This window comes from Podarcis melisellensis, assembly GCF_964234715.1.
Source record: "Podarcis melisellensis genome assembly, chromosome: 1".
In the NCBI taxonomy this organism is placed as follows: Eukaryota; Metazoa; Chordata; class Lepidosauria; order Squamata; family Lacertidae; genus Podarcis; species Podarcis melisellensis.
Genome location: NC_138528.1, coordinates 75,847,035 through 75,865,120, shown reverse-complemented (window position 1 = coordinate 75,865,120; position 18,086 = coordinate 75,847,035). Strand labels below are relative to the sequence as shown.

Sequence of the window (18,086 nt, the reverse complement as noted above, 5' to 3'; positions counted from 1 at the left end):
TGTGTCAAAGAGATGATCAGCATCCAAGTATTTATTTTCCAACTTTATGTGCCTAATGAACAGCTGGCTCTGCACTGATTATGGAACATACAAAACAGGTAGAAGCAAAACCTTTTATTTTGCACAGACAAGAAAACAGGCCTTTCACCTGCCCTGTATTACTGAATCTGCTCACCTCCTTTAACTGGAGCTTACACCACAGTTCTGGAAAATGGACTGCCAGTTTTGCAATGTGACATGTGAGAGAAATGGAAGGAAGAAGATTGTGCCAGCAATATACACTGGTAGCTTAGAAGATGTTCCCTCAGTCTAAATGCAATAAATTGAGTTTGATGGATAATGCCCCCCCTTTAAACCCACAGACTGGCTTTTCTGAGCAAACAAAATCCATCCTCCATTTTTATTACTTTTTCATATCACGTCATGGTACTTGTCACTCAACTGGATCTCATGTCTTTAAGATAACTTCATATAATGTAATAGTGTGGATCAACACCAGAGAGGTTATTTCCACCCCACCCCTAAAATGATAGGAAGTCCAGGAGTGAACAAGTGAAATAGGTTAGCATGCAGTCAGTTCTCTTTCTTGTATGAGAGTCTTGATAGGGTAAGAGGAGCGCCACAGGATGAGATAAAGGACAATCCTTACAAAATCACAATGTGGCTATAACAACAACCTTTATTAAAACTGCTGCCAGTGGCACAAAGTACAGTTTTTTTAAAAATCACAATTCTCCACAACCCATGAGATTCTGATGAACTTCCATCCCTGTTTTAATTAAATCTACAGTCCCCAACTGTGTGTAAGTGGATTTCATCTTTCAGTAATTTCTTTTCAAGAGGTTAGTGGCTAGGGCCTATAGCATGCCCAGAGAGTGAAATCCTTCACTGGACATGATGATCTGCATTTGTAACCCCCTGCAGCTTAGTTTGAGGAGTTCTAGCAGCACGCTGGTCCATATGTATGTAGTATAACACATTCTTTCTGCTATTTATTTCTCCAGAGGGGCATAATTCAGGAGCTTCTCAATCAGATCCACGTGGGCAAGCAGCATTCGCCGACAGCAATATCTCTTCAGACCCAGAGCATCCAAAGCATCACTAAGAACAAACAAAAAGCAGGTGTGTTTGAAAGAAAAGCAGCATGCTGAAACCTGATCCCTGCCAAATAAAGGGAAAAGCCTTGTCCATGAGATAGAAGAGGAACTATATTACTGTTGTTGTTGTTGTTACAATTTATATTCCTCCCCAAAGATGATAGGGTGGCAGGCACAGTGATAATAAAACATTTTTAAAAACTAAAACAATTTCAAAATATTCTAAAAATAATAAAATATAGTCCACAGAAGCAAGGTGATTGACTGTGGTAGGCGGCTGAACCCCCACTCCCCAATGATCAGACAAATAGGATTGCTATTTATTTTCCATTTCATAACATTTATATACGGCTTGATTTTAGAAAATGCTATCCTCAGAGCCATTTACAAGACTGCTGCTGTACTCAAGTTACTGTTCTCTAAGTTTCACTTTGATAATCTGCTAGTTTTTAGTTTTTTAATTCATTATGACTATAAACACATTTTAACATTACTGAATGTGACAGGCTTAACTTTATTATTTGCCCATTAAAGAAGCAGATGTAAAAGTGTGCCTGAAAAGTACACAACTTCCATCATAGGCAGCCTGCCTGCCTTGAGTTTCTCTTTAAGAACAGTTATTGGATCCCTAAGATGAAATCTCAGCCATCTGTCTCTTAATTAAGGTCTACCTAGTCACAGACTTTCCCCCCCTTATGTTCCAAGAAAACAAAAAGCCTGGAGGGGAGGCGGGAAACCCACAAGCTTGTATGTCTGTGGACTAGTTTATGTTAGTCTTGTAACAAAGCATCAAATGCACAGAACACAGTTTCTGCCGGTATTGGACTCCTGAAGGAGCTTCATTCTTCCAAAGACATATAAACAAACCATTACCTGAAAACACATCTAGTATTAGTTTACTTTTACGCCATGCCTGTGCTTTGCGATTCACTGTGCTCCCCATCACAAACACTTCTGGCTTCTAGCAATCTTCAGGAGCCCTTTTTAACTTTCCTCTCTCCCATCCATACAATAAGTGCTGTTTTCACCACAAACCCAAGATGAGTGAATATGCATAGTAGGTGAAGCAGGATTACAGCAGATGGTCCACCCTGATCTAAGTATTATTTGTCGTTGTTACTACTACTACTACTACTTTTTTATGTATACCCAAATGTCTCCTTCAGCAAAGAAGTTAGCAAACACCGGCAGGCTTTGGAAGCACTCTCAAACAACAGGTGTCCATTTTGACACATTCTGTAGGTCCAATATAAAGTCTTCCCACACACATATATTTCGAACGCTGCAGTAGCAGCAGGACTGGAGGAACAAAAGCAGTTTGGTAAGAGGCCATGAAGTAGGCATGGCTAGTCTAAGTCAAGCTATTGGTCCTCCTAGCCTAGTACTGTCTACACCACCAGCAGGTCTTTAATGTTTTCAGACCTGGGAGCCACCTTTAACCTGGCATCTTATGACATTCACAGTTATTTGCAGCTACAAAGGAAGAATTGGGATCACTCCCAATTTTTAATTTCAAGCACTATATATATTTGCTTTCGTAGATTTTCACGGGTACAGGAATGCAGGTTTTGGTGTCCTCGGGTGTCTTCCCGTGTAAAAGTTGGGGTGTCTAGGCGACGTTTCGACGAGGTCTCACTCGTCATCCTCAGGCTGGTGCTTTTGGCTTCTTGTTACTGGAACAGAGCAGGATCTCAGTGTTTGAGTTCCTATAAATACTGTTGAGGGGGTGTGGTGTATAGCCTCCAATGTTCTGGGCAGAGAGGAAGTTCCCAGGCTAGTGTGCCTTTTCTTCTTTTGTTCCTTAATTACTTGAGGGATATCTTGAGTGATTTCTTGAGTGATATCCTGAGTACCACTTAGGTGGGTCATTAGGTGTGGATTGGGCACTACAGATAAAATTAGCAAAATCCTCCATAAACACAATATCAAAACAGCCTTTTGCACCAACCAAAAAATAGCCAATATCCTCAGAAACCCCAAGGATAAAATCCAGTTGGAAAACCAAGGGGTCTATGAAATACCCTGCAAAGTCTGCCCAGCCACGTACATTGGACAAACAAACAGACGAATAAATGCACGTATCGCAGAACACAAGAATGCCGTCAAAAAAGAAGAAAAAACTTCCTCTCTTTTCCAACACATGAAAGAAACAGGACACGAAATTAATTTTGCAGATTCCAAATTGCTCTTTAACATGGAACATCACCACAAGAGAATAATCATGGAAGCCATCGAGATAGAGAAACACCCTCACAACATGAACAAGCGTGACGACACATCCCGCTTGCCAGACACCTGGAAATTAGCCCTCCCCACAAAAACTGACACCAGATCCAGAGGCACACAGAACGCCATCACCAATCAACCACACCAGACCCAAACCCAGACCCTCTCCACAGATAAATTACAGACACCATCCAGTAGCCAAACCATGGTGGCACCTCCGGATGCTGCACCCCCCTGCAATCCCTACACAGATCTGGCTGACACAGGCCACAAAACCACAGCTCGCCCCTATACACGAAGCCAAGCCAGAGCACAACTAAGTGCAGTACAGCCATCTTCTCAGAAAAACTCTTCACAAAGTTCAAGAGGTCAAGACACAAAGACTTTAGCAACCAATCCACACCTAATGACCCACCTAAGTGGTACTCAGGATATCACTCAAGAAATCACTCAAGATATCCCTCAAGTAATTAAGGAACAAAAGAAGAAAAGGCACACTAGCCTGGGAACTTCCTCTCTGCCCAGAACATTGGAGGCTATACACCACACCCCCTCAACAGTATTTATAGGAACTCAAACACTGAGATCCTGCTCTGTTCCAGTAACAAGAAGCCGAAAGCACCAGCCTGAGGATGACGAGTGAGACCTCGTCGAAACGTCGCCTAGACACCCCAACTTTTACACGGGAAGACACCCGAGGACACCAAAACCTGCATATATATATATATATATATATGGGGTGGGTGGGTGGGTTCCTTTTTCTGCAGCTAGGCAGGGCAACAAAGGTGCCAAATTCAAGAAGTGCCAAATGGAAGCAGAGGCTGGAAAGGAAGAATTGGCTAGAAACTTAAAGTTTACTCCCAATTCTACCTCTGGAATTTGGCTCTGTGCCTTCACCAGTCATGATGGACAGGTGAATGTGTGCCCCCTGCATCACCTTACCAGCCAAATGGGGAGGTCTGGCAGGATTAGTATGCCGGTGGGCCAGAGGTTTCCCAGTGCTGCACTAATGAATATGATAAATGATCAGTGAGGGGACAGTAAGTTGGGTGACTGTTTTAGACAGGTTCTTTCTTATTAGTGCCCAGTTAACTCCAAGTTCAGGCTTTGCTATCTATCCTCTACCTTAAAAGATACAGCTTCTCTGGTGTCTAACCTGACAGTTTAGGTCAGCATTAGTTTCTGTTCCATTGGGGCTTTCAATGGAGACTGACGAGCTAAGATTAGCAATGGCTGGGCAGTTGACCCTCTGATGTAGCAACACATTCAAAAAGAAGTTGAGTTTTTCCAAGTGTTATTAATGTACATTTTGACATGTAATAAAGTAATAAATTTCCCATTTAATAATTTAAATTTCCCATTTAAGAATTTTGCTCATGATTTATGCTAGGGTGGTGGTATGGGCAAACCAAGTTCTCATTCCCATTATGGGCCTATTAGAGTAATTAACATTCAGTTTGAGATGTGAGGTGCTCACAGATCAAGTAGGTAGAAGTCATAAAATAGAAGCAGAAAGCTGATGAGCATAATAAGACAGTGCCTCTTGAACTTAAGAGGCCTCCAGCACACACACTAGATTTCCACATAGGATAAAATCTTCAGTACAGTGTATGACCTCAGAAGTTATTCAAATAATGGTAACAACATAAATCACCCTGTCAAATATTTTAATAGAGGCTCAATCAGTTTCATATTTATTTTATTTTTAGAACTTAGGCTGCAATCCTAAACAGTGGGGTTTACTTCCAAGTAGACATACATAAGATTGTGCTGTTAACCTTCCCAAAATTGCAGAAACGTTTGACACTACAAAATACTTAAAATAAGCCCCCACACCTTGATTGTTATCAACCCATGGTGTAGTTTTTAAAACTCTGAATGTGGAATATTTTTAGCTAAACTAATCAGCAGAACTGAATAGATTTTTGAATATTTTTACCACCTCCAATATTCTAAACAACTGTCTGAAGAAACTCAATGTAAGAGAAAAACAGCATTTCCAAATTCTGCAAAATCTCTGCATCCTCAGACAAGTAAATTATTCCCTTTAGCTGACCCATTTTTTGCTACAAGAAATGATTTTAATAATATCTGACATATAGATCTGCCCTCAAAATTGTGAGTAGGCACTGAGCTAACAGACAGCTTTGCTGCAAGGGAGAAACTCAAATATGTATTGTCTACCCACTTGGTCAATGTAAAATCATACAATAAATTGCAAGAGAATCTGATTTATGCCCAAGGCATAATTCAGGTGCATTTATCATGCAAATATTGTACTAAAGTACTACTTAATCTCAAATTCTAGATCCATAAATTCCAATTCTGTATTTGCAATGGAAAATCAATTGCTAGCAGAATGGCTATGATTAACTACAACCAGAAACAATGCTGCAAAGGTAAGAAAAATGATACAGCAACAACGAAGAATTATATACGAGATTTCTCTAGACACTAGCTAGTCAAGAAAGAAAGCTTTTCTTCATCCTTTCATGTTTTTGATTTTATATTATCTAGATGTTTAATTCCTATTTGGAAAATAGTGTTACACAGGTCTCAGAAGCTGAATTATGTAGCACCCATAAGTGAAGCATGTACTAGCATTTTCCTTAAAACACATGAGCTCTTAAAACAAGGTTAATAGGTAGAAATCTGCCACAGCACTTGATACTTTGTGATTTTTAAAAATCAAGCAAGTGTTCCTTATGCTTTTCTATATAATTCATGCATTTGAAACTACTATGTTGAAAGGAAGGCTCTGAATGAGCTGGAACCACTGTTCAGATAACATATTACATGTGTTATACTCTATTTTTTAGCAGCATCAGCGACACTAGAAATAAAGAAGCTTCTTCGTTCTAGTATACAAAACATCTTTTCATATCATCAAATTTAAACCAAGTGTTCATATCATGCAGCTCACAGAAACCTGTGCACCTTTTAAGAGCTAATTGGTAGTCTAAAAAAATCAGATACTATTTAAAATGCCCTAAAATAGAATTTCAGTTCCCTTTAAAAGTGTCTAACTCCTGTAACCACAGGGGGGAAAGAAGCGTGACAGCAGAAAGCTTAGGTACTTTCTAAGATTAGCCTTTACTTAATTATAGGATCTTACATGTTCTAAGTTCTCAAGAGTTCTGAGGACTCAGCAAGACAATGGGGCCTGTCATTTCATACTACTCAAGAGAAACAGAATTGTTTTCTGAAAAATAGAACCATGGCTACAATCCTATATGTACCTGGGAATAAGCCTATGGAACTATGGAAGCAAGGATAGGACCATACTGTTAACAGAAATGCAAGAGAGTTATGTTTGTGGGAAACATTACACTGAAATACAGTGGTACCTCAGGTTACAGACTCCCCTAACCCAGAAATAGTACCTCAGGTTAAGAACTTTGCTTCAGGATGAGAACAGAAATCACGGCGCGGCAGTAGCGGGAGGCCCCATTAGCTAAAGTGGTACCTCAGTTTAAGAACGGACCTCCAGAACAAATTAAGTTCTTAGCCCGAGGCACCACTGTACAAAAGATGGGCAACACTATCTTCTGTTCATTGATTTGTTTGCCATGTCAGATGGTAATGCTTAATCAGAGCACTAGAGGATGCTTGAATGTAAATGCTGAAAGAGTGTCAGTTCTTGCAGCTCTACCTGTGTGGGAGAGATTGAAATGCTCCAATTGTGTTCGACATTCACTTCTCACTTTGTCAGTAAGTTTTATATGTGGGAAAGTGCTTTCACTTAAAGTTCAGCAATGTAAGACTGAGGTCAACCAAATATTTTTTTCTAAATCAACCTAAGAACTTTCACTTGAATTTCATACCCTGTTTCCCCAAAAATAAGACAATGTCTTATATTGATTTTTGCTCCCAAAGATGTGCTAGGTCTTATTTTCAGGGAAAGTCTTATTTTTCCACGAAGAAGAATACGGTACACATTTATTGTTGAACAAAAAAACAACAAAAACAAAAAGGAAATTTATTACCTGTATATGGTACAAAGCCTTACAGTAGCTTTGGGGGCCTTATATTCCGGGGTGGCCTTATTATCGGGGAGGCTTATATTCGGGGGAGGCCTTATATTACAGCAAGAGGCAAAACTGGAAGTAGGTCTTATTTCCGGGGGATGTCTTAATTTCGGGGAAGCAGGGTAGTTAGGCAAAGGAAATTCAAGTTTATACAATCCAACTTAAATATGCAAATCAAGCATTTTATGGAAGTTTTTCCAATTTTCATAATTCATTTCAAGTGCAGCAAGGGATTTGTTTAATCCAAGTACAACCTTCTACACTGAGCCATATCTGAGAAAAAGCAAAGCAAAGGGGGTTTTAAAATGTCTCCAATGTTTGCTCCTCAGTACTGTAGCTACATTTCCCCCATGGAACTCTGAAAAGCCTCCTCAAGAAAATCAGGCAATCTCAATTATTTGTAGGTAACTTGCTAAGTCCACTACCCTTGGAGTTAGCCCCACTGAATTCATTGGACTAAGTTTTGAGTAGACAGGACTAGGATTGCACTTTAAAATATCCCTGAGTTTATGCTTTCATTATTAATATGGTTCTATATGATGTAATTGTTATTTATAAAAATTGGACCTACACTTCATAAAACATGAGCACAGGATAAAGAGTGTTATACATACCTTTTTGTGAATGATCCCTAGACTACTGCAAAATATTAATGGATACTTTTCTCAAAACAGTTGTGAAAACACAAGTGTGTGGAGCAGAGTCCTTACCCTTCTGTATACTCAGCTTGCAGAAGACCAAGATATGCCTCCCATTTGTTTCCAACGATTTTGCCGCAAGTGAAGCATCTCACTGGTATGATCATTTTACACCTAGGGAAACATTAAAAACAGGAAATTTAAACAGTAAGCGCATGATTTGATGTATCTAAAACTAATACCAAGCAGTCTAACCAAGGCATTTAAACTGCATTAGTTCCAAAGGCAAAGGTAAGTGGGTGTGGACCTGGTCAGTGTCTGAAAATAGCACTGGAGCCCTCTTTCTGGTGTTCAGCCTGAACTGGTCAGGGCAAAAAGCGTGTGCAGGGCAGAGGCATGCACACTGGCCCCACCCACATTGTCCCCACACAAGCTGGCTCTACCTCTTAACCTTCTTGTGTTGAGCTTCCTGAAGGGGCTTTAAAAGATTTTTATTCCTGCTCAGTGTGGGAAGGCTGGGGTTTGAACCAACAAGCTGGGGATGTTGTGGGGCAGCACCAGCATGCATGCCCCAGGCTCCTTATGCACTTTTTCTTCTTGCATGCTTAGTCTGGACATCTGAAGCGGACTCCTAACAGCCCTATGCAATCGGGACAAAGTGTGTATTCAACACAAATCTTAGTAAATTTCTGAATATGTGCTCTTACATGTGCTAAGGCTGCAGTCCTATGGACACTTATCTGAAGTCTCATAACAAATAAAGTTATTTAATGTATGACTTGAATGTATTTAATTCCAAGAACCTTAATGGTTTTGAAGAAAACCAACACTGGCTATAGGTACTGGTTGGCAAAACCAATATCCTTTCTTCAAAATGTTGTCAGCGCTTTGACCTAAGTATATGTTTGCATTTCACCTTTGTATAAGACAGCAATTTTGATAGGAATTTCACTGAGTCTAGCTTAATCTGGGCTGGCTATGAATTAATATTTTTTAAGTTTTATTGAAGCACAGTAACCATTACTGATAACTCAAAGTTACTGATTGCCATTAAGAGTAATTGTTTTTCAATAAATAATTTGATAGCTCAACCAGTTCTCTTTTGCCTTTAAACTGAAGAGCATTATTCCAATAATTTAAGACCCATTAAGCAAAAAGGTGAATAAAGATTAAACTGCAGTTAACTGAAGAAGTGTGCATAAACACGAAAGCTTATACCAATAACAAATTTAAAGGTAAAGGACCCCTGACAGTTAAGTCCAGTCGTGAACGACTCTGGGATTGTGGCGCTCATCTCACTTTACTGGCCGAGGGAGCTGGCGTTTGTCTGCAGACAGTTTTTCTGGGTCAGATGGCCAACATAACTAAGCTGCTTCTGGCAAAATCAGAGCAGTGCACGGAAACGCCGTTTACCTTCCTGCCGGAGTGGTACTTATTTATCTACTTGCACTTTTTGGCGTGCTTTCAAACTGCTAGGTTAGCAGGAGCTGGGCCTGAGCAATGGGAGCTCACCCTATCGCGGGGATTCAAACACCCAACCTTCTGATTGGCAAGCCCAAGACTCAGTGGTTTAGACCACAGCACCACCCACATCCCCAAGAACAAATTTAGTTGGTCTCTAAGGTGCTGCTGGACAATTTTTTTATATATATGTTGACTGCAGTTAACTGTTTTTTAAAATGCAAAATAAATATTAGAGGCGCTCCTTATCCACCCCTTGGTTTGAGTCAGGCAGCATGCATGACCGGGTCCCTCCATGGGCATTGCTGGGGGGGAGGGCAGCTGCCCCTCCCAAATCAATAAAATTCAACAAAAATACAAATACATAGCAAACTGAGGTCCTGCCCCCCAACAAACATCCTGGCTATGACCCTGGGCCCCACCTATGCTAGAGTGCTGAGTTTGGATGCTGGAGGAACCAAGGAGCTTGCTGGGTGGCCACCAACCAAATCAGCCTCTCAGCCCAGTGCCAACTTGCCTCATGGCTGTGGTGAAGATGAAAAACTGCAACTTAAGCTGCAATCCTATGCGCGGACACTTGGGTGCGAGTCTCACAGCAAGCAATGAGATCCAGAGGAACAGCTTTGTTTGGAATGTCATAACAAACGCAAGTAAGACTTTTGTGGCACCAGAAAGACAACCATATAACTTGTGGCATAAACTTTAGTGAACTACTTGGTAAGAGTGAATGGTGGCTCCAAAGGGCGAACTCATATGTCACAATAAATGTGTTAAGTGTTCAAGGCACCACGAGGCTCTTGCTTGAAATCAACTCGTCATCCTCTTGTTCTCCTTAACTCTCCAAGTAAACATGGCCAAGCCCTCGCCCGCCCCAGGTTTCGGTAATACTTTAAAGCTATATAAAGAGGGGAGGGTGGCTTCCGTCCTTGCCCACATCACAGTGCCTGGCCGGGATCGGTGGTCCCGAGCAAGATGTAAATATGGTGCTACAGAAACTGGAGGACGGGGAAGAAGAAACCGCCCGCGTTCACAGAAACCGGTCTGAGCCTTCGGAAGCGATTTAATCCCGCTTCTCACTCTTTCCTCCTTCAGAATGAAAAGGTAACGCATCATTATCTATTAGCATTACCGTTATGTTAACAGTAGCAGCGGCGGCGGCCAAAGCGCAGGAAAGTCGCGACTGCTACGAGATACTTTCCTTCTCTTACTACGAGCGTTTTTGAAGAGGGGGGAGGACGGGGAAAAGACGACAAAGGGAAACCCGAATTAAAGCGGGAGGCTCGGCGGACCAACTGACCTACCTAACGGACACTCGCCGTGTCCCGCGCGCACCGTTGCCGCCGTTACCAGCTTTGCAAATCGCCACGCCCCCTCCTCGCCGGGCGCTACTAATCCACGCAATGGGGGGGAGAACTGTTTTTAGACTTCCGCAGCAGTACGCTACAGTGAGCACGTTAAGAGACAACCGCGAGAGATTTCCGCGCAGATCAACACGCCCCGTGGAGGGCTGGGGACAGCGCCCTCTTCTTTTTCGCTCTATTCTTAATCCGGCCCCTCTCCGGGGGTGAGGAATGGTACGGTCCGAGCGGTACGGCGTCGCGGTTGGCTCAAGAAGGTTGCGTTCGGCGAGAGCTTTCGCGTTTCTCGTGCGCGCTGAGTGGCAGCTGGGGCGTTCGGATTGCAGAGCGCTGAGTCTGGGCAGCGGGAGCAGCTTGAGCTCGCAGCTTCATTGGAGCAAGTGGCGGCAGAGCGTCAGGTACCCCTTTGCATTCGTGTTTCTTTTCGCGCTGTTCTGCAGGCACTTGTTGCTAGAGTTTTTTTTCTTTCTTTCTCCAAGCGAGAGTTTTAGAAAACGAAGGCTGATTTTTTCTGTCTTCCGTACATTGAGTTGTGCTGTTGGCTGGAAAAGTGCAACTGGTGGTGTTGCAGTAGTTCAGCCCCGTCAAGTTTTTCCTTGCTGATGGGAGCTATAAAACGGGAAAATATAAGGTGGGGAGAGGAAAACGGCGTTTCCTCGGCTCCAAATCTAAATCAGGCTGCTGATGCCTTGCAGAGGAACACAGCTGCTCTGGTGTTATGCTACTTGTGGCGATTTCTTTCTCTCTTTTTTGCGCTGCCAAAACCCACTCAAGTTAGTGGAGATTTGCAGTATGTGCTTGGGAGAAAATGCCTAGATGGCTGTTTCCAAATGGTGATCGCAATCTCGGTGATGTTTCTACGGAAATCACGAGAGAGAACTTTAAATGGAAACACGCTGCCAGAAAGGAGTTTTCGTTTATATTTTTAAAAATCCCTTCATTTTGGAGAGCCTAGGAGAAATAGCAACAACCGCTCTTGGACATTCAATCCAGCCAGACTTTCCCTAATGCTGCTGCCCCGGCGCTCGTTCTCCTTCGGAAATGAAAAACGCCCCCCCCCGTCCCCAACAAGGAGAGCATCTTTTCCCTTCCTCTCGGGTGTTAACTTGTTGGATCCGTGGGTCGCTGGTGTCACGCGAAAACTTGCCCTATACTGTATATATATATATATATATATAAAATAATATGCGGGGAGTAGCTGCTCTGCGGGACCTACAGCAGTCCTGTTTTTTTTTCTCTGGAAAACAAACCTCTCTGTGCGTCTCGCGCCCCAGTTCTTCGCACATCGGTAGCCCGATCCAGTGCACGTTTACTCTGAAGTAAATTCCAGATCACCGGTGACAGTGATAGGTTTACTTCCCTTTGAAAGTGCGTAGGCTATGCAGCCTGAGCAAACCGTTTCAACGTTTAGGTTGCATGCCATAATCCCCCCCTTCGCTCCCCCTCCGGCATTTCTAGGTAGTGGTATATGATGGTCGGTAGAGCCACATCCTGGTACGCCCTCAGTCCCATGCACACTTATTGGTGGGTGAACCCATGGAATGAACGGGACCTCATCCTCCGGAGTAAACAATTACAGGTTACTATTTACTATTTTTATTTGTATTTTGTGTGCCACCCTTCTCCAAGGAGCTCAGGGTGGGGTGGCGTATGCCGCTCTTATTTTCAAAACAGTCCCGCGAGGGAGATTTTGGGCTGAGAGATGTTGACTGACTCAAGATCGCCCCTTGATGGGTGAGTGGAGAGGTGAGCTGGGGTCTCCTTGGTAAACCTCGTGAAAGGAGGATTATTTGCCATAGCGCAGATTTTTCGGGGGGGGGGCGGGTGGCAACATTTCATGCATATTTAAAGTGGAATTTCTCCCTGTGAAGGAGAAATAAATGTGAATGCAGTTGGAGTTAATAATGGGGCTTCTCTGCACTATGGTTTGAGAAGTGTGGGCCTAGTACAACTTTTTGTGCAGTCCTCTGTTTGGCTGAGGTGATGGGTGTGGTCTGTTTGACTTTTCCAGAGTAACTTTGGCTTCTCTCCTGCCACTGGTGCCGAATTAAATTTTAGAGTCTCCTTTTAAAGGGTGAGATTTATTCACAACTGTATTTAAGAACAAACTGTTCCCGCTTCAGGGGGATTAGCATGTGGTGTTTGCAGGATTGTATCCAATGGCAACATTTTATTTGGGGAAAGAGTTATAAATCATGGGGGTGGGGAGTTTGAGGCAGAAGAGCAAATGAATAGGATACCAGAGTTTGCAAGCTGTAAGGCTCTGTGTCCTTCCACAAGCTATTGCTATGTCTTCAGGCAAAAGACCAAGAGAGATGCTATCAGATTTCTTGATCTCTCCCAGTTGTGTCTCTGAGTATGCTTGGCATTTGAATCGAGTGGGATTGTTATTATTGGTCCTCATTCTGCAAATATTTATCCAACGCTGTGCGTCATGTAGATGTTTACTTCAGAGTAAGTTTCCTTGAACTCCCTGCAACTTAAAGGTAAAGGTAAAGGTACCCCTGCCCGTACGGGCCAGTCTTGACAGACTCTGGGGTTGTGCGCCCATCTCACTTAAGAGGCCAGGGGCCAGTGCTGTCCGGAGACACTTCCGGGTCACGTGGCCAGCGTGACAAAGCTGCATCTGGCGAGCCAGAGCCACACACGGAAACGCCGTTTACCTTCCCGCTGGTAAGCGGTCCCTATTTATCTACTTGCACCCGGAGGTGCTTTCGAACTGCTAGGTTGGCAGGCGCTGGGACCGAGCAGCGGGAGCGCACCCCGCCGCAGGGATTCGAACCGCCGACCTTTCGATCGGCAAGTCCTAGGCGCTGAGGCTTTAACCCACAGCGCCACCTGCGTCCCTACTTACTTTTGAGCAAACACTTGGAAGATTGGGTTCTATCACTTTCTTACTACAGACTTCCTTAGAGAGATGTGTCATTTCCTGAGAGGAAAGGGAAGGTGGTGGTTGAGGTTTTTGGTGGGAGAATGGAATTGTGTCCTGGAAAGATTAAGTCTTACTGGGAGAGGTAGACCAAGGGAATGCAATACATTCTGGCATCTGAGGCAGACTCTAAATTGACGCCTTCCTCCCTGCCAGGGAAGAAGGGGTGAGGAAAGATCTAAATTAGGAGCAAGGTGAGGAAAGGAAGTTCAACACCGGGCTCTGCTGTCCAAGAGGATACTGCCTCCTGAGGCAGTTGTCTCACCTTGCCTCTTGGTTGGGCCGGCCCTGAGGGAACTATCCCTTATAGCAACAGTAGCTAGCCTGTTGCTCTCCAGACATTGCTAGATTCCAACTCCTCTCAACCCTAGCTAGCATGGCCTCTATTTGGGGGTGATGGGAGTTGTAGTTCAGCAACATCTGGAAAACCACATGTTAGCTACTCCTCCACCAGAAAGACACCATGGTGACTTATGCGGATTGTATTGGATGGGGTGAGGGGCAAGAGTCAAGGTCTTTCACCTTAGGCTAGCTTGCTTAAGCTATAACTTTTACAGCTAGTGGGGGGCAATATCTTTATATCCCCCCCATCCAAAGTGCACTGGAGGCTATTCATTCAGCAGGAGGAGGAAAGAGTCTTCCAACATCACCTCCTCACAAGGATGAGTTTGTTTGTGTGAAGGGCTGTACCTTGAGGAGTGGGTGATTTTTCACATAAGACTTTGTATCCCATTGCTTTGCCCAGCCAAGCCCAGCCTGCTATACAGTGGACATGAATATATACTGGTGATGCTTGGGGAATCAAAGTATGTGCTGACCATGTGCCCTTTTGCATTACTGCGGGCATAATTTGCTGGGACCTCCATTTGGCCTCTGTAAAAAACAGGATGCTGGAGAGGACTTTGCTCTGTTTCACCAGCGTTGTTCTTATTTTCTTACAGCTTGTCTGTCACAGCAAAAACAAGTCTTGTGGCACCTTAAAAGATTCAATAAATTTATTATGGGTGACACAAGCTTTGGTGGACAAGTTTGATGCATAACAAGTTATCCTCAGTTGGCAGATTTGGGTATAGGTCAGGCATGGGGCACTTTTGGCTCTCCAGATGTTGCGGGATTCCATCTCCCATCAGCCCCAGCCTGCATGGCCACTGGTAATCAGGAATGATAGGAGTTATAATCCAGCAACATCTGGAGGGGCGCATATGCCCCATCCCTGGTACAGAGGAAAACAAACAAGTAAGACTGTGACAATCCTTTATATACAAACTCCTCCTTTCACTTCTAATAACTATGTAGTCAAAAATGGCATAATCCGCATCAAAAGACATTGGCAGGTTTTGGGAAACCCTAAGAGTTGCAGAAGTACAATTTAAAAAATCCTAAAAGTGTGGGGAGAGGGACATGCACTAGTGTGGACTGAGCATGCTTAGTGGCCAGAGAACACGGAGTGTCTTTTGGGGGAAAGAAAATGTGGTGGGTTGGAATGGAGTATTCAGACAGTCATTCTCCCCAGAATACTCTATTCCAGCCCACCCAGTCCCCCCCCCAAAAAAAACACCACTCTGTGTTCTCTGGCCCCTGAACATGCTCAGTTCCCACTGGTGCATGTCTGCTTATGTCCTCCTCCCACCACACACATTTTTAGGATTTTTTGTATTTCTGCAACTTTGGGTGTGAATGGTACCATTTTTTATTTTATTTTTTTGCTACATGATCATTCGTTGCTGTTATTGCGATTTACTCTTGGGTAATTCTGGAGTTCCTGTGAATAACCAACCTCCTACCTTAACTGCTCATCTTGTCACTTTTAATCCAGTGGTGATATAGATAGGGAAAGGCCCTGACTCATTCCAAGTTCTTTCATTCATTTCTTCCGCCTTTGATTTATTTCTTGACTGTGTGTGTGTGTGTAGTGGAAGGCAATCAAGTAAACATAATCTATGTAGTTTGCGGAGGCTGTAGATCAGAGGGAGAGAAGCCAATATTTTGCTGAGAGACCAGCTGCCTTTGGCCTTCCTTCAACGGTCACTTAGCAGCAGCAGCAGCCATTCCTTTAGGCTACCTGAACTGTTTCTTTCCCAGCTGGTCCTCATAAGAACTGTAACTTTAAGAATTGGTATATGAGCTTGCTTGATACCTCCCTTTCTATCCCTTTCCCTTTCTGAGTGATATAATTTAGATTGTTTGTAAGCAGCTCTGGGCGCAAGTCTGAAGGGGCAGGGTAGAAATGCTTTAAATAAATGAAAGGCCTGCAAATAACCAGGAAAAATGTGTCTCACCTCCCCCCCTTTTCCCCCTTTCTTTCTGGGTGTTTACATCTCTAAGTTTGTTATTTTAAGTTGGACATTGATGAAGTTGGACACTGACTGTGCATCATGGACCTTTTAAAACTTACTGAAGTTGGATTGAAACTAGTGTGGTTGTTTGTCCTACATTACTGAGACAGTTCTTGTGTTTGAAGGGCTGTTTGGTCCAAGTTCCATTTAAAGATTAAGAACCTTAAGAAAGGAGAGCAAGGGGGCCATTGAAATTGCCCAGCAGTGGTTAGCACCTGGACAGCAGTCTGAGCAGGTGCAGAGGTCACCTGGTGAGATGTGTTGTTTCTCTATGTAGTTCCCCCCTCTAAATTTGCATCTATGCATAGTCATTAGTCTGCACATTTTAAGCAATTTGTGCCATCTTGTCTCTTGTGGGAATGCATTTCATCTCTTTTGGTGATATATGACTTCCTGAAGCTGGTGTTGCACATTAGAAATAAAAATGGAGTGATTCTCAAATTGGATCATACGCAGATTGCTGCATTCCCCCTAAGAATCAGTAATGCTATGTGGTCATTGATCAGGGTGTTGTTGTCCCATGTTTGTGGCTATCATGCACCATCGCTTTGTGCTTGGACAGTGGCTTGCTGTTGGATCAGATTCATTTATTATTGGCAAAGCCAATAATCTTTCAAGAAATCGAAGAGAGCCAGCATTAAAGTGATAGCACGTAAAGTTCCAGGGTCTTTGTCATCCTGTTTTTGTCATCCTGAGCAGAAGGAGTTAGGCACAATGCGTCTCTTTCAAAATGCAGATTCTCCAGTAATCCCTTATTCATGGGATAGCTGCAATGCTTATCTCAGCATGAAGTGTGCATTAGGAACAAACCAGGGGGAAAATAAGAGAAGTTAAATGAGAAATATGTGTGGGTACTACTGATGTTCAGTAGTTCACTAAAATTACCAGTGGGATAGGGACCTAACCGTAGCTCCTCCTATGTTGGTCTGTTGCATTACCTAATTGCAGATTCATTAGAATCAGATTCATTTTGATTATGTGTGGTATTGCATTAAGAGTGCAATCCTATACACTTATATAAGTGTGAATAGGATTGCAGCCTTGATGAACTATCAGTGGATTATATTTGCATGGATTTACTTCTAGGTGGACATCCAAAGATCTCCATATGGATTGTAAGTGGTCTATCATTCTCAATTTGATGAAAGCTTTTCAACGTTGAAGCAATGTGACAAGCAAGTGACGGTTTAAAACACTGCATGAAGTGTTTTTAAAGCAAGGTTGGCCAGTAAGTCCCATGGGCTACATCTGGTCCCCGACTTAATTTTATTTCCCTTGACAAAATGTCCTATTGTGTTTTGGTGCAGATGTAGTACTGTAAAACACTTGCCAGTAGTTTTGCTTATAAAGAAGATTGTTTTCAGGGGTTGAGTGTGAGAGAGATTCCACACTTCCCCCTTGGATTTCCCATAACTGTGGAACTCTTACTGCTAGATTGTGTTGACTGTGTTATAGATCCTGACTTCTCAACTTCTAACAGCAGAAATGAAGGCAGGGAAGCTTTTGCCAGCTGTTTCTCTTTGTGTCAGAGAAGTTTCACAGGCTAAATTTATGCATACTGGACTGCTGTTAGAAGCAGAGAAAAGGACCAGTAAGAAACAGAAGAAAACAAGCTGGCATCTGAATAGGAAAGGAGGTGGTGGGTTGTGCTGCAAAATTTGCTTCTATTATCTGGAGCGCTGCTGGGAGCGAGCAGCCACCACCAAGAGTGCAGAAGTTGACTGGCCCTGGCCTGTTCTAAAGGAACACGCTTTGCAAGTGAAATTAACACATTTTAAAATGGGCACTGAAATTAGCTGCACATTAAACCTGAGTGCCTCCTTGAGGTCAGATCTTAACCATTATTCATGTTGTTGGTAAGTAATACACATACCCATTAACATTCAAGACTTGCATGCACCACCAGGTCTTGATTCATTTCCTTGTGTCTAGTCGCTCTAGTTAATGTTGTGCTATTGTATTGATAAAAAGGTCTTGCAGTACCTAGGGCAAATGTCTGGAAATAAAGATTTC

The 18,086-nt window shown here is 43.0% G+C and overlaps 2 protein-coding genes across 8 annotated transcripts in view; one reads left to right on the top strand and one right to left on the bottom strand.

The window, feature by feature from the left end:
- Positions 1–659: 659 nt before the first annotated feature.
- On the bottom strand, positions 660–10,940 carry POLR2L (RNA polymerase II, I and III subunit L). Of its 2 annotated transcripts, none has more exons than XM_081922613.1 (3): positions 10,752–10,940; positions 8,062–8,163; positions 660–1,101 (listed from the first exon to the last, which is right to left on the bottom strand). In XM_081922613.1, exons 2-3 carry the CDS (start codon positions 8,154–8,156, stop codon positions 993–995), a joined length of 204 nt encoding a protein of 67 aa, XP_081778739.1. In that variant the 5' UTR covers positions 8,157–8,163; positions 10,752–10,940; the 3' UTR covers positions 660–992. The 2 variants fall into 2 exon arrangements, with proteins under 2 accessions (XP_081778739.1, XP_081778738.1); XM_081922612.1 differs by lacking the exon at positions 10,752–10,940 and adding an exon at positions 10,580–10,745.
- A 124-nt stretch (positions 10,941–11,064) lies between these two features.
- TSPAN4 (tetraspanin 4) overlaps positions 11,065–18,086 on the top strand; it is a 504,081-nt gene continuing 497,059 nt past the window's right edge. For 2 of the 6 annotated variants that reach the window (XM_081922518.1, XM_081922512.1), the window contains exon 1: positions 11,065–11,206. The gene's annotated coding sequence lies outside the window, so the exon portion shown is untranslated. Of the gene's footprint in view, positions 11,207–12,299; positions 12,388–18,086 lie in introns of those variants that run through there. The other 4 variants (XM_081922516.1, XM_081922509.1, XM_081922513.1 and 1 more) reach the window with 4 other exon arrangements.